At 39.3% G+C, this 23,587-nt stretch overlaps 1 protein-coding gene across 2 annotated transcripts in view; it reads right to left on the minus strand.

Moving 5' to 3' along the window:
- BMP2K (BMP2 inducible kinase) overlaps nt 1-9,055 on the minus strand; it is a 128,887-nt gene extending 119,832 nt beyond the window's left edge. Inside the window, exon 1 of one of the 2 annotated variants that reach the window (XM_065878342.1) lies at nt 8,684-9,055. In XM_065878342.1, the coding sequence (XP_065734414.1) occupies nt 8,684-8,858 (175 nt within the window). In that variant the 5' untranslated portion in view covers nt 8,859-9,055. The remainder of the gene's footprint in view (nt 1-8,683) is intronic. The other variant, XM_065878343.1, reaches the window with a different exon arrangement.
- Nucleotides 9,056-23,587: the final 14,532 nt, after the last annotated feature.

Consider the following 23,587-nt stretch of genomic DNA (forward strand, 5'->3'; position numbering starts at 1 on the left):
AAAATAATAAAAAAAAAGTTGTTAATTAAAAAATAAAGTAAATGCAAAAAAGTTTTAAAAAATGTCACAATGTGAGTCAGTGGCATTAACTGGGATTAGCAGCTGGCCCGACTCCAAGTTTTGCCTTTTTTTTTTTTAATAGTTTCCTCCAAGAAGGCATCATTTCAAATTTTAATATAATGTTAAAATAGGAAAACTAGTAGCGACAATTTTTTCACATTTTAAAATAATATCCATTGCAAAGTGCCTCTCCAAAGGTTACGTCCCAAACTATGCCCTTAATGTTACTGGAATTCTAAGACAAACCCAAAATTCCAAAAACAAAATCCCTCTGTGGAAAGGCCCAACAACCACTTTCCTACAGAGTTTTGAAACTTAGCATAAATGTGCTGACTGAGCTCATTTGTAAAGATGATACACACAGACAGAGAATCTCCAAATTAACTAAGTGCCCAACTATTTAAAACGGCTCAGTCATTAACCACTCAGTGTCCCAACTGAGTCCCCTAAAAATAGTGGCTTGTGGGTACATAAATGGTTCACCAGATGGATGCAGGATAAAAAATCAGGGAATGAACAGTCTCAAGCCTTTGCTGATGAAACCTTATGCAGCACTGAAATTGCCATTCAGACTCTTAATGTCAGAATTCCACATCAAGGTTTTAATCATTTTGATAGCTACCAAACGCGTTCTAATAAATGTGTATGTTCTACTTTAAGCTTTGACCAAAAAGAAAAAAAAAAAAAGGAGAGAAGGGGTGAAAGAGAACCCCAGACAATACACAAGATTAGTAAAGAACACTAAAGAAGATCAGGAATCAATGTAAGAACAGACATCAATTCTACCTTCTGGTATGTTCCTTCGTACTAACAACATCAATTTTCTATTTATCCCTCCTGCAGACTCCATAATGGAAAAATACTAACAAGTATTAATTTATTTCCATTATTTTTAAAATAACCAAAGACAACCTTTCCAATTTGCCCAGCACTAACCACATAAAGTTGACTACAGCTAAAAGCAAAGAAATTTGACATACCAGTGCAATTTAGCCCCTTTATTGGAGATAAATGTAGTTTCCACTACATACTTTTGAAGTGTTGAAAATTGGGAATTATTTTAGTGTCAGTATCTTGTCCTTGAATAAAACTGCCACCTCGGGCTTCCCTGGTGGCGCAGTGGTTGAGAGTCCGCCTGCTGATGCAGGGGACACGGGTTCGTGTCCGCAGTCTGGGAAGATCCCACATGTCGCGGAGCGGCTGGGCCCGTGAGCCATGGCCGCTGAGCTTGGGCGTCCGGGCCCTGTGCTCCGCAACAGGAGAGGCCACAACAGTGAGAGGCCCGCGTATCGCAAAAAAAAAAAAAAAAAAAACTGCCACCTCTAGAGAAAACATATCAGCAGACAATCAAATTTACATCTTAGGCGCTATCCCTACAATGATAACATAAACAACCCAAAAGAGAAGCATCTGTTAATAAGATTCTACATAATATCCTTTGCTGCAAATTACTTTCATATTATTGTGAAAGCATATGCTGCTATCAAGGTCAAAATTCTATACAGCTGATTGAAACATAAAAATTACATGTGACTGAATGCCATATAATAATTATCTCATCAAAATGATTCAGATTTTTTACAAACATAAATGTGAAACTTAATTCAGGATAAATGTAATACCTAATCTAAAAGCAAGTTACTACAATGCCAGAATCAGATTTCATTGAAAGCTTGTAACTAAATCTGAACCTAAAACTAACCCATATTGATTGAGAGATTCGGCATGCACTGTTAGGTACTGTCACAAATTATCTTGTCAAAATCACACATTACCTGTTGATCTTCATAACAGGTATTAACTACGCGTTACAGAAAAGGAAACAACGTTTCCTGATATTTCAATTCAACAACAACAAAAAATTCCTGGACAGGAAGGATACAGAGATAAATAAATAAGACCCTGTCCTCAAAAAGCTTTCCATCCAAAAAAGGCTGTCAAAATCAACTGTAGAATATAAAACAATTTCACAACTGCACGTAAAAATACTTTTATTTTAACTCACCACCTTTGCCAAATAAAGAAAAATATAATGTCAATAGAGAAAGATGACTTAAGGGGGCAACCACATTTTTCTTTCTTTGTTGTTTCAAGAAAGCTAATTTAAACAACACTTTGCCTTAAACAAACTTTGTCTTGAAACTTTGTCTTCACCAAAGTAGAAAATTCAGGGTCCCCAGACGTAAGCAGAAGACCTTTGAGGGGACAAGAACTAAAGAGCTCTCCACTGGTGCTTCTTAATTTGCAAATTAGGTCTTAAATTCTATTAAAGAATTCTGGTTTAAAAAAAAAGTCAAAAATCATTTCCTTTGAAAAGTATTTGAATATCCATCATACAGTGAGGCAATTTTTATGACACAAAAAGCAATTAATACAGAGTCCTTTCAGCCTCAAGAATTTTACTATCTGCTAGGGGCCTTGAGACAGGAACAATAATTAACCGCCCTAGTGTTTCCAAGTGCTTACATAATTGTATCTCAAGACAAAAGATTAAATGTGATAAGGGGAAAAAAAGCAAACAGCTACAAATGTCCACAGGAAGAAGGGAGTGATCATAGCCAGCAGTTAGGAAGCTAGGATTAGACAGTCACAAGCAGAGTGAAAGGCAAAGAGAAGATTCAATCACAGAGCAAGGAGGAGAGGAACACACTGTGGCTGGAGCAAAAAGCATTACTAGGAAATAACCACAGCTAAGATTCACAAGGTAGGTGAACGACTGGGCATGGACAATCATGAATGCCTGGCCAAAAAAATGTGACCAGGGCTTCGCTAGTGGCGCAGTGGTTGAGAGTCCCCCTGCCGATGCAGGGGACACGGGTTCATGCCCCGGTCCAGGAAGATCCCACATGCCGTGGAGCAGCTGGGCCCGTGAGCCATGGCCGCTGAGCCTGCGCGTCCTGAGCCTGTGCTCCGCAACGGGAGAGGCCACAACAGTGAGAGGCCCGTGTACCGCAAAAAAAAAAAAAAAATGTGACCAAGTAAGATGACTTCTCAGCAACACAACTGCTCCCTCCCTCCCCTTCACTCCTGAGTTTCAAGGCATCGGATTCTCCTGGTATTCCTTTGCCTCTAAATCGCCGGTTCTCAAGGCACTGTTCCTGGAGCAGCAGTATCTGCATTGATGAGCAAGTTGGTAGAAATGCAAATTACGGGCTCCACCCAGAAATACAAAATCAAACTTTGGAGGTCAGGCTCTGCAATCTGTGTTTTGCCAAGCCCTAGCAAGTCCTCTAAATAAATGATTCTGGTAAACTCTGATGTCTGAGACCAATGTTCCACAGGTGTCCTTCATGAGAGCCTTCCCCTTCTCATTCTACACCCTCTCCCTACAGCAATCCTCTCCCGGGCTTAAAATAACAGCCAAATGCTCACCAATCAGAAGTATGTGTCTCTAAGTCCAAACACCTTTGCTGAGTACTGGAAAATATATTCAACTTCTCACTTGACATGTACTTCCCCTCTCAGATATCTCAACTAAACATGTCTGGAATTACTGGATATCCTCCCAACACCCCCAAACCTGTTCCTTCTCTACTCTTCCCCATCTCAATAAATAGCACCTCCTTCATCCAAGAAGTACATAAGCAAGTCATTCTTCACACTTCCTACAACACCCACCTCCATCCAATCCACAACCAGGTCTTCCCATTCACGCATTAGTAACATTAGGCTCCATCCCCACTGCCATCATCTTAACTAACCTAATTTGTATACCTCTTAAATAGTCTCTATAGAGCAAACACCACGATCTTACGAAAATACAAATCAGAGCGTGTCACGGCCCTAATTTAATCCTTCAGTAGCTTCCCATTGCATTTTCAGACAAAATCTAAAATCCCCAACATGGCATACAAAGACCTGGATCCTGGTCCTCTCCAAAACCACCTTGGGTCCTTCTTCCATGTGATTCATTCATGATAGTCCATAGCTCTGGACACAATTCACTTCCTGTAACTCTTCCCCACATAGGAATTTCTCTCTTCATGACATACTCCATACCACGCCACCTTCATACCTCTGCCTTTACTTAACTCTCCTCATACTTCAGAGTTCTGCTAAAATGTCAAAAACAAAACAAGCCTTCCTTCATCCTCCAATACAAATTGAATCAGTTATTCTCTCATGAAACCCTATGCTTTCTTCTCATGACAATTATCAAAATTGTTAACTACATTAACCTGATTAATTCTGTTTAATATTTACCTTCTACACTAGACTGTAAGTTCCATAATGCCAGAGAAATACCTGTTTTGTTCTCTGCTGTATAAATAGCACCTAGTACAGAGCCTGTCATTTTTAAAAAAAAAAAAAGCATTTAATAGTTAGGGAATAGTAACAGTTGCTGATATCTTTACTAAATCCTCCGCTCTGCTTTGTTATCTCTCAAGAACTTTTACTTCCATGTTACTGGGTAGCCACAGATAATTCCTGCAAATGAGATACCATGCTTAAAGATTCTTACTGATTTATCCTGCAAGATCAGATGTACCTTACTACCTTCCTGTAAAATTAACAATAAGAATTGACACCTAGCCCAAATTCACCCTACTCTAAGCAGTTAACTCTGAGAGCTACTGAGCTACTTTTACAAACTCTAGTAAATTCCTGGCCTCCAATTACTGACAGTGCCAACAACCCCCATGCCCATGTCAGAAAGTCCTATGCATCCAATCATATTCAAAATACCACTCCTGGGCTTCCCTGGTGGTGCAGTGGTTGAGAGTCCGCCTGCCGATGCAGGGGACGCGGGTTCGTGCCCTGGCCCGGGAGGATCCCACGTGCCGCAGAGCGGCTGGGCCTGTGAGCCATGGCCGCTGAGCCTGCGCGTCCGGAGCCTGTGCTCCACAGCGGGAGAGGCCACAGCGGTGAAAGGCCCGCGTACCGCAAAAAAAAAATTTTTTTTAAATACCACTCCTATCCAGTCCCATAACCTCATCATTAGACTATGTTAACAAATTTTGGATGGTGTCCTGCTCTCTACGCTCCCCATAAGTCCACTTTTCACCAAAGACACTTAGGGGAAAAACTCTCCTACTTGACAACCCACTCTTCCCATTATCAATCAATATTAAATTCTTCTGACTAGCACTGAAGGTATACAGAGGTATATGATCCAAAAGCAGTCCTACATTTTAGTAAAAACTTGGACGGTTACATTGAATTATATGTGTTTGACAATTTGACACTGTTTCAAGCTAAAATTCACGTATAGCTCTACCTCATTTCTACAGCCCGATGCTGAAATTCCACTCCTGAAACTAAATTGTTTTCGAGGAAAACCATAAAAATGGCCCATTGTGATATCCTCTCAACTTTGAGCAAGAACTAAAAAGGTGCAAGTTGTCAGCATTTTCAAACATCTATATACTTAACTAGAAAGAGATTATGATACAAAGTGTATAATATTTCAGAAAGGAAACTACACCAATAGTTTAGTTATAACATACAACGTAAGTATACTCCTGAGAATGTGGGTTTTTAAAATATATATAATATATAAAACATGTATGTGCATGTAAATATATACATACATACACATACCTATACATACATACATATACAGATGATCCTCATTATTTGGAGAGTTCATATTTGTGAAGTTGCTTACTTGCTAAAATTTATTTGTATCCCCGAAATCAATAAAATATCCCAATATCAATACAATGGCACTTTCATAGTTATTTGCAGACATGCGCATAGTGGTGAAAATTTTGAGTAAGCCAGCTGGAATCAACAAGGTATTGCTCTGCCTTGTTTCAGCTCTCACTGCTATAAACAAGGGCCCTTTTCAAGGTCTATGTAGTGTCATGTTTTTCTCATTTTTGTGTTTTTTATTGGTGATTTTGTTGTTTAAAATAGCCCCCAAGCATAGAGCCAAAGTGTTGTCCATCTAGCGTTTCTTAGTGCAAGAAGGCTATGATGTATGTCCCTTACAGAGAAAATCTGTGTATTCACTAAGCTTCATTTAGGCATGAGTTACAGTACTGTTGACCATTAGTTCAATGTTAACAAGTCAACAATATATATTAAACAAGGTGTCTTTAAACAGAAACACACATAAAACAAGGTTATACAGTGACTGGTTGACAAAAATGCTGTAAACACAGGCTTGCGGTACCCTGACACTATTTCCCCTAGGAACAATGATTCAGTATTTGCTAAATCACTGGTCACAGCGACTTTATAGAACGTGACTACTGTGAATAATGAGAATCAAGTATGTATTTGAAGAGGGGGGCGGCAGCACTCACACCAGGTTTATTGAAGACTCAAAGACACTGCAGAGGTCACTCTGAGCAAGCTGCCTGTATTTGCAGCAGCATGGCAAAAACACCTCAGGACACAGCATCTACAGGGTCTTGCCTCTATTTAAACAACACTGACACAAAGCAAAAATGTAAAATCAACTAAGTTTGTTTTTTGGTCTGTCTTTGCTTCTACCCTTTTCCCACTCAATGGTACACCTCTTCCCAATTCAGGTACTCTAAACTCTACAGTAACGCCTTTTCACAAGAACTTGCCCTAATCTTACAATTGGGCAAATGTATCTGTAAATTATTGAATGATCATTCTTGAATGTAAACCACGTTTGTGCTTAAACATCTGATCTAAATTGTAGCATTACTTATTTGGAAAAAAGAGATGATATTAAGCCTATGAAATAACAATATGTTGTCAGGATCAAAAAGTAAACCGAATATAGATAATTTCGGTTGTGTGCGTGCTGAAATAGAAGAAATACACAAGGAACAAAGCCTAGGCCTCAGCCTTCCCTCTGGGGAAGGCCAAAAGCCTAGTTCCAGGAGCTGGGGTGTTGGGTTGGGGAAGCGCCATCTTCTAAAAGAGTTTGTTCAATGCTTGCTTCCTCCTAGCACTTGATTACGGATTTTTTCAAGAGAAATGACAAATTTATGGCAAAAGTAAGTGGAACACTCTAACAGTGACATTAGTGACTGAAACATTTTTTTAATTTGTGTGTGTGTGTGTGCTTGAGCACTCCCCTTTTGAAATTCATTTGTATTTGCATCTTCCAAAATTACTTCTTTTTTATTGAAAATGGTTTGCTCAGGGTAATGACAGGACATGCATGGAGCAGCGGTAGAAGCTACCAAAGTCTAACTTGACGAAATGTCAATGATTTCTTATTAAGTAAAAGACCCATCTGGGATTTAGTGAAATGAAGTGAGTAATATTATTCAAGCCACCCTGCAGTTATTACAACAATTCAAAAACAGAAGTACAGCATGTGAGTTAACAGCCATGTCTTCTTAAAACCTATAGCTTAATCTACGACTCAAGCACTTGAAGTTAACGTATAATAAAGAACTAGGAACTTTTACAGCATGGTAAATCCGTCTATCAACACCAATTACCATACATACATTCATTATTTGACAAGCTAAAGATCCTCCTCCCACCTAAGGTTCAGCTAGGCTCATTATTAGGGGCAATGGCTTGCAAAACAATGACATCCATCCTGAATAATTCAAGATTTCTTTCTCTTTAGAATATTGTATAGACAAAAATCTTCTGGTTTTTCTTTTGTACTAATTTGCTATTGTTTATGGCATTTCAAAAAACACAAGTGGAATCTCCCGTCTACTGTCTCCAAACCACATCAACTGACCCTCAGAGAACCAAAACTACTGTCTTTGATTTCTTCTCTCTTAATCTTGAAACTCAGAAGGGCAAATTATCAACAAATTATTTCTTGAGAAATTTTTAAGTATTTTTGTAATATCATTCTGCAGTTAAAAACTCAAAAGTCAGTGAAGCATGCAATGAAACAAGAGTATTTCTTACAAGCCAATTATACAAGAAATACAAAACTAAAAGTGTAGGATTTTTTTTTAATGGAGCAAACTTTTTTGTAAGCAGACTCTCAACTGTTGACATAGTCTGATAAAGATAATAAAGGATCGAACACAAAACTTCTCAAGTGAAAGTTAACCTGCTTTCATATCGTCTTTTAAAGTCTTATCAAACAAGACACACCGAAAGGGTGTGACTAGCACCCTGCATGATAGAGAAGATTCTAAAAAACAAAGATAAGTGGACTTCAAGTTTACCTGCTCCCCCAAAGCAACCTACTCACTGAATTTGGGACAAAGTATCACCTCCATCACGCGCACGCACAGAAATAAATTGTTTTTCAACTGATGACTGAGCAGCAGCAAACCCAGGCTGAACACCCGGGGCTGCACAGTCCTGTGCCCTGCGTCGCGAGTGGTGAGGCCAACGCTTGACACCCCCCTGAGCCACAGCGGGTAAGAGCCCCAATCCTGCTCGATCTGACCCTTTAATGAGTCACTGGTCCAATCATGACACCGCAGCACTCGCTAAGACGTTTCCTATTTATTTCTTTGCGTCAAGAAGCACTGAAAATGACAAACTCGTACTGAAAGAACTGTGCACAGGTCAGAGTTGCCGGCGGCGAGAAAAGCCGACTTACAAGCGAGAGCCCGAGCTACTCTAAAAGCCCCCGCTGGCCCAGCAGAGGAGGCAGAAGGAGTTAGAGTGAGCCGGGAAGGCGAGGAGACAAGCGGGCGAGGACCTGGAGAAGCTACCGCCACACCCCAGCCCTCCCTCACCTGCCGGCCCGAGCCTCCCCGGTCGCCCGTACCTTCGGCCAGTGACTCCTCCAGGGTGACCTGGTAACGGCCGACCGCGAACACCCGGACCCCCACGGACGAGCTACCAGAGCCGGCCCCGGCCCCGCCGGCCCCGCCACCCGCCGCTCCACCGCCGCCGCCGCCGCCGCCGCCCTCCGACTTGGGCATTCGAGAGAACTTCTTCATGGTCCCGCCGGCGCGCTGGAGGGCGCGGGGCGCGCGCAAGGGCGAGCGAGAGGGTGAGGTGCCCGGTCCGGCACGCGGCCGGGCGTCCGCGAGGGGTCGCCGCCCCTCGCTCGTCCGAGCGTCCGAGAGCGCTACGGCCTGCCGAGCCTCACATTCCGCGCGCGCCGAGCGCACAGCCCCAGCCCCGCCGCCCGCTCCGCGGCTCCGCTGCAGCTGCCGGGCTCCCGCAGAGGGCGGCGAGGAGGGCGGGGACAGGGCGGGGCGCGAGGGGGCGGGCCCGAGTGCGAGGGCGACGCGGCCGCCTCCGCCAGTGTCCCGGGCGCCCTAGCAGCCGCACCAGGACGGACTGCGAGCCCCGGAGGAGGGCGCAATGGAGGGAGATGGCGAAGGGGGCGGGGTGACCGGCCCCTCCGCGGAGTGGGCTGGTCCGCTCAGGCCGCACACTCTCTGGACAGCATCCCGCGGCACCGCTGCCGCCCCAGCCGAACCCGCGCCGCCCGCCACTCGAGGCCGTTGGCGGCGCGGCGCCCCTGCCGACCGCTCACTGAGGCCAGGCGCCCCGCGCAGGCGCATGGTCTGCGCCGCCGGAAGTGACGGTTCCGGCTCTTGTCACGTGGAGGGGGGATGGGGGAGGAGGTGGGGGGGTTGGGGACGAGAACGAGGTCCGGAATCCCGGGTCTGGGGTCCTGGCCGGGAGGGTTCAGGCCTGGCTCCTGGGGTCCTGGCTTCGAGCAGGGAGGTGGCCCGGGGAACGGTTTTCGCGCTGGCTCTGCGCGGTGTCTGTCATCTCGGCCAGGAGTTGGTATGTTACTCTGGGGGCTTAAAAATGCCAACAACTTTACCCCCGCTAACGGACTTCTCGCTGCATTTCTCAGCTGGTTCTCCAGAGCTTCTCCCCTGAGAATCTTCTTCCGCCCGCCCACCCCGAGCGTGGGAGGTGGGAGCAGCGCGGAACTGGAGCGGATTCCAGGAACCCAACTTCTAAAGACGTGGTGTCGCGCTCTAACAGACGCTTGTGCCAGGGAGCGTTTTGCGGTTTATAAATGATTTAGGAGTACTTTCAGAATCTCTTGTGTGCTGTGCAATAGCCCTGTGAAGTATTCAGAGCAGGTATTAAGCCCGTTTAGAGACTTTTCATCACCTTTGGCTAAGAGAGCTTAACGGACTCGCCCAAGGTCACATGGCTGGCTTGTGATAGAACTGCGACTAGAAGGGCCATCCTTTGATACTTAGTTTCATACTTTGGGCCATCGGGAAAAGTAGGTTAGGGTCAGATGGCTGAAAAACGGCAGATTTAGGACTTTGGAAGCAAAACCAGCCATTGGTTCCCCCTTCCTCCTTTAACAAAGAGATTTGCCCATTTAAAAAAAAAAAAAAGACCCGTTTGCATCCATTTCGTAAACTGCAGGAATCTCAACGCCTGCGGGGTGAGGCAGGCAAAGTGAACGTGGTGTTAAGACATTCGGGGTGGCCGGGAATGGGAAATCATTGAGCGTGTGTACAGAAAGCAGCCGATTCTCAAATCCAGCCTGCTTTCCCCCCACACACCCCGTATGAATACAGGCCCACTGTGGGCAAAGGTTCCGTTTCTTAAAAGAAGCCAAAAATCTGGATTTTTCTTCTAATATGGCATTTCCAGATTTTTTAAATGTAGGCCAAATAAATTGTGCCTGTGGGACTCCAGTCTGAACCTTCTATGAAAGTAGATGATGTGGTTCTATCCCCATCCCTGTTTCTTTATCCAGCTTTTTAATGAGATACTGGCAGAAACGTTAGAAAATGTGCTTAGGCAAAAGACTTTGGGCTTAAAATCTTCCATTTTTTTCTTCCCCTCTGCTATTTCAAGAGAAGCTATTTCTGACAACATTAAAACAGTGCTCTGGATTTGGGCATCCTTGCTGCACAACCCGCTAGGCTAAAATTCTTCGTCCAGAGACCTGACCTTTGAAAGTCCAGCTCAATGGAAGTCAGATGTGCCAGATCATTGATGTGGTGTGACAATTGGGGATTTCCATTCAGAAATAAGCGGACCATTCTCCTTACTGTGGGGATTCACTGTGGAGTCTCATTCCTACAATATTTGAATTATATTTTTTCAAGCCAAATAGCTGAGAACTTTAGCCATTTCATACAATCTAAACTGCAATCAGCCTAACATACAAAGCTGAGGCCTAATACATATTCATCTGATGACAACAGAAGAGTAAATGAAGTCTCCTGTGATCAGTTTGGGAGCCAATTTACCACAATTGCTGTGGTTTAAAACAAAAAACAAAAAAACTTCTGTGTACCCAAATAACCTGACTTCTGATATGGAAGTTGATAATTAATTTAAGGCATAGATCCTCTCTCAAAAATTATGGGTAACACTAAGCAATGTGTTCTTTAATTTTTCATCAAGCATATAATAAAAATTTGAATATTGTTTGATCTCAGAATGTTAACTCCACAATATTCTATGACAAACATGTTACTAATAAGAATGCAAAAACATTGTATTACTAATAAGAAGAATGCCAAGCATTTACAAACACTATCAAAAGGTGTTGATATTAACTGTCAGATGGTATCCTCCTAGCAACTTTGTGAGTCAAAATTGTGTCCATAAACCGATTTGTAGGCAGAAAATGAGATACTAATCAGTGGAAAAACTATTGAGAATTCTAGTCTTTTCGTTTTGCACTCATTTCACTTTGGTTTCCTGTTGGAAATTAAAATCTCTAGAAGAAAAAGTATGGATAATGTACATTCTGATCATCTTAAACACTGTCATTGAGGTGACTTACAGTAAGAACACAGATATAGAATAGTTTAATAGAGATAAAAAGTTAAAATTACATTTCAGGGGTTTTTTTTTCAATATAAACGTCAATCTTTCTAATGTTTACAGCTGTACTGTGATTAAAATAGTTGGAAACTAGCCACATAATACTTTTATTTAAAGCAGGTTGTTTCAGTTTACAAGGTTTCATGTGACAATATACTGATAAAGTCAGCAGATCATTGTAGCCAACTAAATGATTCTGAGATCCTCAAACAGGAAGGAATTTGACAATGGTGAGGAGGAGGGAGGATTATTGTTATTTTTTTTCTTCTACTGGAAAGCTATAAACCTTCTTGTTACTTTGACCCTCATCTTTTTTGCACTAAGGTGGCTCTCAAAGACATATGTGAAGTAAGAATGACTGACATGGATCAAAGTATGCTTATCCCAAAAGCTTATTCCAGTGCCATAATTACCTTTATAAATCATCTCTTCCAATGCCTGATCACCTTTCCTCAGGAGTCAATGTTTTCCTTTGATGATGTGTCTTCAATCATTATTAGCCTTAATATGTTTTACTAGAAGGAAAAAATATCCTCCCTGCCTAACAGAATTACATTATACCTAGTTAAATGCCCATATCTTTGCTTTCCAAAAAAGTAAAAGTCCTGAAGTCCATTAAAAGAATATATATATATCCATTTAAAAAGAATTTTTTTAAAAAAACATCACTGATATTTAAATCCTCTGTTAAAACTACTCAACATCATTACTATGCCTGTAAAAAATGTATATACATCAAAGAAAAATCAATCTGATAGTATAGTTTAAAATACCAAGATGCTCAAAAATACTCCTAATAAGAGAAATGACTCATTTGACTTCAAATACTTTGCTGTGATAGAATTTTTCCTGTAACTTGACCATACTTTTAAAAAAGACTGCAAGAGGCTTCCCTGGTGGCGCAGTGGTTGAAAATCTGCCTGCTAATGCAGGGGACATGGGTTCGAGCCCTGGTCTGGGAGGATCCCACATGCCGCGGAACAACTAGGCCCGTGAGCCACAAGTACTGAGCCTGCGCGTGTGGAGCCTGTGCTCCGCAACAAGAGAGGCCGCGATAGTGAGAGGCCCGCGCACCGCGATGAAGAGTGGCCCCCGCTTGCCACAACTAGAGAAAGCCCTCACACAGAAACGAAGACCCAACACAGCAAAAATTAATTAATAAACTCCTACTCCCAACATCTTCTTTAAAAAAAAAAAAAAAAAGACTGTACGAATGGCCATCATTAAAAAATCTACAAACAATAAATGCTGGAGAGGGTATGGAGAAAAGGGAACCCTCTTGCACTGTTGGTGGGAATGTAAATTGATACAACCACTATGGAGAACAGTATGGAGGTTCCTTAAGAAACTAAAAATAGAACTACCATATGACCCAGCAATCCCACTACTGGGCATATACCCTGAGAAAACCATAATTCAAAATAGTCATGTACCACAATGTTCATTGCAATGTTCATTTACAATAGCCAGGACATGGAAGCAACCTAAGTGTCCATCAACAGATGAATGGAGAAAGAAGACGTGGCACATATATACAATGGAATATTACTCAGCCATATAAAGAAACGAAACTGAGTTATTTGTAGTGAGGTGGATGGACCTAGAGACTGTCATACTGAGTGAAGTAAGTCAGAAAGAGAAAAACAAATACCGTATGCTAACACATATATGTTATATATATATGTGTTATATATGTATATATATATACATATATAACACATATATATCTTTAAAAAAAAATGTTCTGATGAACCTAGGGGCAGGACAGGAATAAAGACGCAGACGTAGAAAATGGACTTGAGGACACAGGGAGGGGGAAGGGTAAGCTGGGACGAAGTGAGAGAGTAGCATTGACACATATACACTACCAAATGTAGAATAGCTAGTGGGAAGCAGCTGCATAGCACAGGGAGATCAGCTGGGTGCTTTGTGACCACCTAGAGGGGTGGGATAGGGAGGGTGGGAGGGAGATGCAAGAGAGAGGGGATATGGGGATATATGTATATGTATAGCTGATTCACTTTGTTATGCAACAGAAACTAACACAACATTGTAAAGCAATTATACTCCAATAAAGATGTTAAAAAAAAAAAAGAAATAGAAGCATAGAGAAATTAAGGATCCTGCTCAAGATCAGATAATAAAGGTCAAAACAATGATTAGATCTTTTTTTGCCTCCACATTCTTAACCCATCCTTATATTGCTATATTATAATAAACAATGTTTAAGTAGTAAACTACTTTTGATATTAAAAGAAAAAAAAAGACTGCAAGAGGTAGGCAACTTCACCACCAAGAGAGGTACTTTGATCCCTGACCCTGCTGAATTGGTGGCGGGGGGAGAGTCCACCAGGTATACAGCACCTTAGCCTCACACCTCATGACAGGAATATCTTCCTGCCTCAAGAAGCATTTGTCCTAGAAGGGGATTACAGTCACATCCCTGGATATGTTCCTGCCCTCCCTCTTCTTGTTAGCCTTTGCATCTCCCTGCTATGGCTGAGCTACTCCCTGCTCCCAGTTACATTCATATAAAGCTTAGCAGAACGTAAAATAAGAACTAATTCTTATTGGGCACTTGCAATGTACCAGCGCTCTTCAAAAATAGCAATGTACCAGTGCTGTTAACTCAGTAAATCTTCATGACCACACTATGAAATAACATTTTAGACCGTTACTGTCACTTTGCAGATGAGAATACTGATTCACAGAGAGATAGGTTACATACCCAAGGTCTGTCTTGTGACTTGTAGCAGGTTTCAAAACCAGGTAGTATAACTTTATAGCTCATGCTCTTAACCCACTACACCATGGAGACTTTCCTTGAAAACACACAATAAACAATATGATTGCTGCAGTTTAAGGTGATAAGGTACCTTCCTATGCTCTCTGGTCACATCACTCACCAAATGTGAATGTGCTGCTAGGGTTCAGGGAACCCTACTGTGGTAAGTGAGATTAATTTCTGATTAGCCAGGTATATTTAAAATTTAACAGATAGTTGCTGAATATCTGCAATGGGTAAAGCACTGTGGATGGGGGTGGGTAACTAGGAGATGCAAAGTTGAATAAGACAAGATTTCAGAGTTTATACTCTTGCAGGGTGGGGGAGACATGTACACAACCATATAATAGAGGCAGGGAAGAAAGATTGAAAGTGGAGATAGAGTTGACTGTAAGCTCTGGCCAGAAATGATGAGCTCTAAGGTTATGCAATGATGATACGTTGCCTTCAAATCTCCTGACAGTGTGGTTGACGTTATGATCTTCACAACTTCTGGGAACAGAAAAGCAGCTCTTCTGGGTTTGGAAGCAGGTGAGCAGTTCCCATGAAAAGATATTGAATCCTGTCCCCATGTGTTGAACTGATGCTGAATCTCTCTACTTACACAATATTCACACATACTCAAGCAAAACTCTATTCAAGTTGCTGTAGAGGGACAGAGGGAAAGAAAGTGTTGAAGCTAAAGTCAGCTTTTCCTTCAGTCCCTTATTAAAATTCCCATCTTGTTTTATCCAGACTTCTGCCAACTGTGGTAGAGACTATTTATTGAAACTGTATGATGTGCTAAATAGTGTATGAACCAATATACAATAAGAACCCATACAGTGTGATAAAGTCATGGAATTTCAAGCTGGAAGGCAATATAATTACTGGAGAAACTGAAGGAGGAACAGGAACATTGTTTGAGCACCTAGTATGTCTCAGGCATTGTGCTTAACACGGTATATATTTAATCCTCTAACAAGGGAAGTAGGTATTACTACTTCTGACTTAACAGCTCTCTCACTCCAGCCACCCTGAACCATTTTCATTCCTTACCAAGCTGTTTCAGGCCCCAGTGCTCACGCAAGGTAGAATGTCTTGTTCTTTCCCACAGTCATCTCAATCAGTGGGTGCCTGTGTGGGACTCCAGGGCCACGTCCGCTACGAAACCTTTCCTGTCCTCTCGCATCTGCCAATGCCAGGTAGAATGGACTCATTTGCCCCCCACACCACTCTGTACAACTTCCAGAACTACACCTCTCACTTAATTACAAGGGCTTCATTCCATGCCTGTCTCCCTCGACTGCAGTTTAAGAGGTTTAAGGAAAGGGGTGGTGCCACATCGTTTTCTTAAAACCCAGTGCCAAGCAACATGCTTGACATATAGTGAATATTGAATAAATAAGTGAATAACTTTGCCAAAAATCTAGTAAGTGGTAGAGTTGGGGGTTGAGACCAGGCTCAAATCTCAGGTGTGTCTGAAATCCCAAGCTTCATAGCTTTTCTACACCGGACTTTCATTTGTCTTAAAAATAGGAAGAATATGGGTTTTCTGTTGGGGGCGGGGGGGAGGGCTTTGGCCATGCTGTGCAGCTTGGGGGAATCTTGGTTCCCAGATCAGGGATTGAACCCAGGCCACAGCAGTGAAAGTGCTGAATCCTAACCAGTAGACTGCCGGGGAACTCCCAAGAATATGTTTTTTAAATTTTGTTTTTCTCTGGTGGTGGTGAATTTTTTTTGCTGTTGTTTTTTTGAAGTGGGGGCTGGAAGGTGATGTGATCTATGAGTATTAAATAATGCACAACCAATACCAATCACACTGCCAGCACACAGGAGGCAATGAAGAAATGTCCCCTTTCCTTTCTCTATATCATCTTGTTCAAAGTTGTACTAAATGTGACAGAGCTAGGACCCAAATTACTCTACTGTGCTACCCTTTCATCACAGGTGCTTCACAGGTATAACCTATTGATTCTTCTTTGGAGTGAGTTTTAGGCTTCTTAGCATTTATCATTTATTTTATGTTTTTCTATTTTGGCAGACTTTAAACTGCAAATTGTAGTCTAGGACAATATGGGCAGACTTGGGGCAAGAAACCGCCTTTACCTGGCTGAAAGTTTCAGGAGGGTGGGAACCACGGCTTCTTCATCTCCGTATATGCCTGGTCCCTAATAATTGCTTAATAAACATTTGTGGAACTCAGGTACATTGACCAACTTCAACTTAGGTGGCTTGCTGGATCTTTGCGGACAGTCTTAAGAGAAGAAATGCCCGTAGTTGAAAACAAAACAAAAACAACAAGTGGGAAACTGCTCAGTTTATGGAACTATAAGAAAGGAAATTCTGCTTCTGGAATGGAAAACTTAAAAGGGTAAAATCAGGATAGCTTAAGCAAGAGAGTGCCATAAGTAATATCATCAGTAAGACAAACGCATGTGAGAGGTAAAAACTCTGAAACCTTAAGTAAATCTGAAAGCAAAGCCTGAGGCTATAATGAAAGCCTGGTTCCTACCACTGGAAACAAACAAATCTGCCCTAAGAGGCTGATTTCTTTCCCACTGGCTAAAATCTCACCTTTGTCTTTTTGCACTTGCTATCTCCCTGACTCTGAGCACTGTCTTTCCCTCCTTGTCATCCATTTTAGACATATACAGCTTTCCCAACTTACCTCCTCCAGAAAGTTTTTTCCCAAGTTCCCCACTTCATAGTAATCCATCATTTCTCTGAACCATTGTAGCACTTTTGTCTGCATGCAAAGCCTAGCATACTGTGTCCTTTAATTGCTGAGTGTGTATAAGCCTTAACTGTGAAACAAAATACACAATGTATAGTTATCATTTTAAAGTAATTCCATTGCATACATAGCCCAATATTGGGCACATTATAGGTGTTAAATACTTATGGAATTAAACAAAGTACCTGGAAAATAAATGCTACTTTGAACTGATATTTTGAAATGTGCTTTTTAATGGCATTTTGGATTCACAGAAAGGAATAAAAGACAGATGCTATGAGGGGAGAGTTACAATTGATCAGAGTCTAGGTAAACAAAGATAAATTTGAATGTACTTTTGTTTAAAAGTAAAAGAGAGCTTCCTATTATAGATCTTTCCTCAGAAAAATCTTAATGAAGTGTGACCAGATATTATATAATAGCGATTTTTATCATTTATTTTCATCATGGTGCTGATCAAACATTACCTTAGTGCATATTTCAAGCTAACATGAAAATTATACTTATGTATCCACTTCTTAAATTATAATATTTGTAAGTTGCTGTTTGTTGACCTTATTCAATTACATAATTTACATGTTGCTCTAAATATAATATTCAAGGAAATCATTCTTAAACATAAGTATGCTTTTTTTAAACTTTTAATTTTTCATACTTCAACAGATACCTTGTTTCTGTTCTCTCTCTTATCTGCTGACAGCACTGCACCTACTTATAGGGACAGATTAAAAACATTTTTCCCATTTACCATGACAACACCCAGCTAATGCTTACTGATAAACTAGTAGCAAGTCAGAACATATACAAGATGCAAGAGGAATTAGCACTCCTGAGTAAGAACTTTAATTCAGGAGTGAAAAAAAAAAAAGGAAAGCTAAAAGAAATTTATACATTGTTAACATTTTATTAAAATTCTTGCCATTTTTATCTAAATGAAATACCGTTTGTTGAGTCCCCATGTTATATCCTTTTTATAAACAAGCACATTTTTATAAACTCTAAACTTATAAATTTGATGTGTGTGTGTGTTTAGGCAGCTTTGCACTAAAATGACAGATACGAAATTCAAATTTTGCACAAATACATAAATATACTTGGTCTTTGAAAATGTGTCTAACAATACATTTTAAGCAAAATAGTTTTTGTAGGAGATAATAATGCTCATATTTTGTACCAGAGAGGATTAACCAACTATAGATTTGGCCCACTTAAACTTTGAGCTTTTTAATATTGATATGACAACAAATACATGATCAAAACCTTAAAAAATTAAACAATTAAAATTGTCTGAAATAATTTTACATAGCAATTTTAATTTTGTTGAATTTATCACTTGTTTTGATAGCATTTACACACAGCCTCAAAGACAAAGAGTTACTTTAGCAACTTGGCTGTCCCTGTGTAAATAAACTAATTAAATAGGCACTTATTGCAGGCCTATATATACATACACATGCATGCAGCCTTTTACTACTCACATGGGAAAATAGAAATAAGACGTAAGATCCAAACTTTAAGCCAAGCAAACATTGAATTTAGCGGGTATAGACATGGTTTCTTGTGTTCATGCTCATCCTGTACGTTTTCTACATTTCTTCTGCTTCTGGCCTGCACATTTTCTTGTCCACTCACCATTGTTACCTTTCTCACTTATGACCCATCAACTTTCCTATAATAATCATAATGTATAATCAATCCCTGTTTCTCTAATAATGAGAACTCTAATGATTATCCTTTATAGTAAATGCCCTGCACAACAGGGATAAAATTTAATTGAAATGTATACTGTATGTGCATCTTGGATAAAAATAAGTCCCTTTAAGAGAAACATCAATGTTTCGGTTTAATAAAAATATCAAAAATACAAACACATTCCCTTATTTCAAAGAGAATTGTTTTAAGTTCTTCTTCAAAAGAAGAATCCATCATTAGCATTTCCAGTAGAACCTTCATTAATATTTCATGTCGTCACATCTCTATTCAAAAAAGCAACACTAATCACTAATTCAACCAATTCAATATATCTGAGTTACTAAGAATTTATAAATACTTTATAATTATGCACTAACTAAATCTTTAAATTCTAAAACTGATTTTTTAAAAGAATTAAGGTGCGAAACTTTGTGTACTTTTAGTTATATGATTGCTTAGGGGAAGTCTTTTATTCGTACCTACCAATTAGAATACCTACAGAATGTATAACCAAAATCCGTTTCATAGCTATGCTTTATTCAGTACTTGTGAATGTAGTAAATATTGTTTATAACAGCACTTTCAAGATAATATGCTGTAAGAAATACATTTCTTAACCAACAAGTCCTACTGGTTCTTGAGCATGTAAAGCAGTACATTTCGTGAAAGAAATAGAGAAGAATATAGCTTGATGATTTCTGTGTTTTTTATTCACTGGCAAAAGCAAAATAAAGATTGACAATTTCACATAAATCTTGCTTTCTCAGGTAAAAGTGTGATATTATATAAGGGTCATAGTGTTGGTTAAGTTGCCTAAATACTGGTGTATAACAGTTAATTTAATAGGCTGTGTGGATAATGCATGACAGCTCTGAAGACAAATTTAAGTTCCTCATGATGCCACTATTTTGCTTGATTTGTTAAGTGAATCAAATGGTATTTGTGAATATGTGGTATTTTTTACTAGAAATCAGCAAGAGCAGAAAATAAAGACTCTCTCCAACAAAACTAAATACTATCTCTCTAGCCACATAGGTATGGGCAGAACAGAACAAGATTAGAATGGATAGAGAACTGGCACCTAAAATCTGCATGTTGAATTTATATTTCTGAATTCTAATATCAGGATTACCTTTTATAAACATTCCAGGTCTTTATCAGTTCATTCAATTTAGACTTCATTATTCAACAAATGCTTATTAAGCCAACCATCATGTGTGACTCTTTAAGGGATAATATGATTAATAAGGCACATTCTCTTTATTCAGGAATTACAGTCTAATGAAAAGACAGATACATTCATATCTTACACAAGGCAGAATGCTAAGTGCTAGAATAGAGATAGGAAGTGCGAAAGGAACAGAGCGGAAAGATAAATTTTAACTAAGGTATTAAGGAGGGCTTCATAGAGGAGGTGGCACATGAGATGGATATTGGAGAAGAGCTGAGATCCATCAGATGGTTATAATGGATCCTGCAAGAGTGACTTAATCTGCCTCATACCTCCCATCTCACCCCGCTTTAACCTGTACTACTTTTTCTTTTTTTCATAATATTCATCTTCTAATTTATTATTTATTTACCTCCACTAGAATGTAAGTGTTCAAACACAGATCTTTGTTTGGTTCACTGATGAACTTTGGTGCCTAGAATTTCCTGGCTCATTGTAGGCACTTGGTAAATATATGTGGAATGAATTAATGAGGGAAAATTATAAGTTAATCATGGAGGCAGAAAGTGCAAGGTATTTTTTCAAAACTCTCCAGTGTGGCTGGTATGACTATGAAAGACATTTGATGGGCATATGATATAAATAGGAAAGAAACTAGATGTAGTATGAAATGGCCTAGGTTTCTTTTCCTTACTTTCCCATTAAGTAATGAAGCCAACTTCTCTGTAGCTCAGTTTCTCAGCTGAGAAACTGATGGCTGAACTGTAATAACATACATTTTATAAATAGTTGTTGAATAAATTAAATAACAAGAAGCTCTGTTCTGAAATCTTTATGATTTTTAGCCATTTACATTTATTTGTATATATTTTATCTTTATTTGGGCTTTGCTGCCCTGAAATTGTACTCTCTTGCCAAAGTCATCTCTATATCATTTCATTTATTGTTTAAAAAAACTGAATTCTATAATGTAGCTGTATCTCCTCTATCAAATAAAATGATGTTGAATGAATATGTCCAACATTTGCTAAAGTCAGATATATCTCAATGTAACATAACATGCAATGTCAGGGTAAATACACACTAATCTCAGCTGTCACATCAATTAGCTTTTATTGTTCCAAATTACATCAACTCATAGAAAAAGGGAGTTCCTTTTTTTTTTCTTCTTTTTTTTAGGAACAGACCCATGCAGCTAGAATCACTAAAAATTCAGACCATGGTATGGTAGTAGGTTGGTGTCCATTTTGCAGATTTGCCTTGTGAATAAATCCACATCTTTTCTATCCCTGTAATTCATAGGGTCATTTATTCACCCATCTTCCTCATATTTTTCTTCCTTCCCCTGTATTTTATTTACATCAACATTTAGTAGTATCATGAGCCATTTTGTTCAGTGTCTAGTTCACCCTTGTCCAGTAGACCTTCTGAGATGTTCAAGATGTTCTGTATCCAATATAATAGCCACTATGACACATGTGGCTATTATTGAGCACAGAAGATTTAAATAAGCTCCAGAATACAAAAATATTCAGGTTTCATTTTAAAAAATTATTTGTCACACCAAGAAGTGGGAAGAACTGAAACTGATATTGTTCTTTCAGAGGTTCCACAATGAATGAACCTCAGTTGAATAAGTGCATCTCAAACTCACATGAAAAAAAAAGACAAAAGATGCCAACACTAAGATGACACAGATGTTAAAATTATCTGTCAGAGATTTTGAAGAAGCCATGATAAAAAGCAATCAATGAGCAATTTAAAAAAACACACTTGAAACAAACAAAAAAATGTAGAAAGCCTCAGAAATTAAATAGAAGATATAAAGAAGAACCAATTGGTAATTTTAGAAAATTGTGGGAAAATACAAAAACCAAAATAAAAAGCTCAGTAGGTGGGCTCAACAGGAGAATGTAAGGTACAGAGGAGAGAATTAGTGATCTGGAAGATAGAACAGTGAAATTACTAATCTGAACAGCACAGGAAAATTAAATTAAAAAAAAAAAAAAAGATCAGAGTCTCAGGGACTGGTGGGACCAAAACAAAAGATAACATTTGTGTCATTAGGTGAGGAGAAAGTGAGACTGAAAAAGGACTTGAAGAAATAATTACTGAAAACTTCCCAAATTTGGAAACCTATAGATTCCGGAAGCTTGGCAAACCCCAAACTAAATAAACCCAAAGAAACCCACACCACAGCACAGTAAAATTAAACTTCTAATAACAAAAAAATTTTGAAGGCAGCCAGAGAAAATGACATTTTACCTACAGGGAAAAGTAATTCAAATGACAGCAAATTTCTCATCAGAAACAATAAAAGGCCAGAAGAAAGTAGCATAAGACCTTTCAAGTGCTGAAAGAAAAGAACTGTCAGTCCAGAATCCTATACCCAGCAAAAAATTACCCTTCAGGAGTTAAGGAGAAATCAAGAAATTCTCAGATGAAGGAAAACGAAGAGAATTTGTCATCAACAAGCAAACTCTATCAGAAGGGCTAAAGGAAGTTCTCTAAACAGAAAGGGAATGACAAAAAAGAAAACTTAGAACATCAGAAGAACATGATAAACAAAAATACAGGTAAATACAATAGGCTTTTTTTCTCCTCTTGGTTCTAAATTAAGATTGATGGTGGAAGCCAAAAGTTATAACACTGTCTGTTGTGGTTTTACATAGGAAATATTGAAGACATTTATATTGTAAACAAGGGATAGTAAAGGAACATACAGGGAGGTAAATCTCACATAATATACAACAATTAACTCAAAATGGTCTTGTAGTCAAATGTAAAACTCTAAAACTTTTAGAAAAAAAGTAGGAGAAAATATTTGGGATGTAGGGCTACACAAAGAGTTCTTAGATTTGACACCAAAAGCATGATCAATCAAAGAAAAATTGATGAGTCAGATTTTGTCAAAATTAAAAACTTTTGCTTGTGGAAAGCCCTGTTAAGAGTATGAAAATATAAGCTCCAGACTGGAAGAAAATATTTGTAAGCCACATATGTGATAAAGAACTAGTATCTAGAATACATAAAGAACTTTACAAATTCAATAGTGAAAAACAAAACAGTCTAATTGGAAAATGGGGAAAAGATAGAAATAGACATTTCATGGTAAAAATGCATACACATGAAAAGATATACAATTTTATGAGCCATCAGGGAAGTGCACATTTTAAACCACAATGAGATATCAATACATACCTATCAGAATGACTACAATTAGAAAAGAGTGACAACACCAAATGCTGGCAAGAATGCAGGAAAAGTAAATTACTCATACATTACTGGTGGGAATGCGAAATGGTATAGCCACTCTGAAAAACAGTGTGGCAATTTCTTTAAAAACTAAACATGCAGCTACTATACAACCCAGCATTTGCACTCCTGAGCAATTATCCCAGAGAATTGAAGACTTAAGTTCATATGAAAACCTGTACATGAATATCTGTAGCAGCTTTATACATAATATCCAAAACTGGAAACAACTAGATGTTAAAGATGTCCTTTAACATGTGAAAGGTTAAACAAATTATGGTAC

The sequence above is a fragment of the Phocoena phocoena genome, chromosome 5 (genome assembly GCF_963924675.1).
Source record: "Phocoena phocoena chromosome 5, mPhoPho1.1, whole genome shotgun sequence".
NCBI classification, from domain to species: Eukaryota; Metazoa; Chordata; class Mammalia; order Artiodactyla; family Phocoenidae; genus Phocoena; species Phocoena phocoena.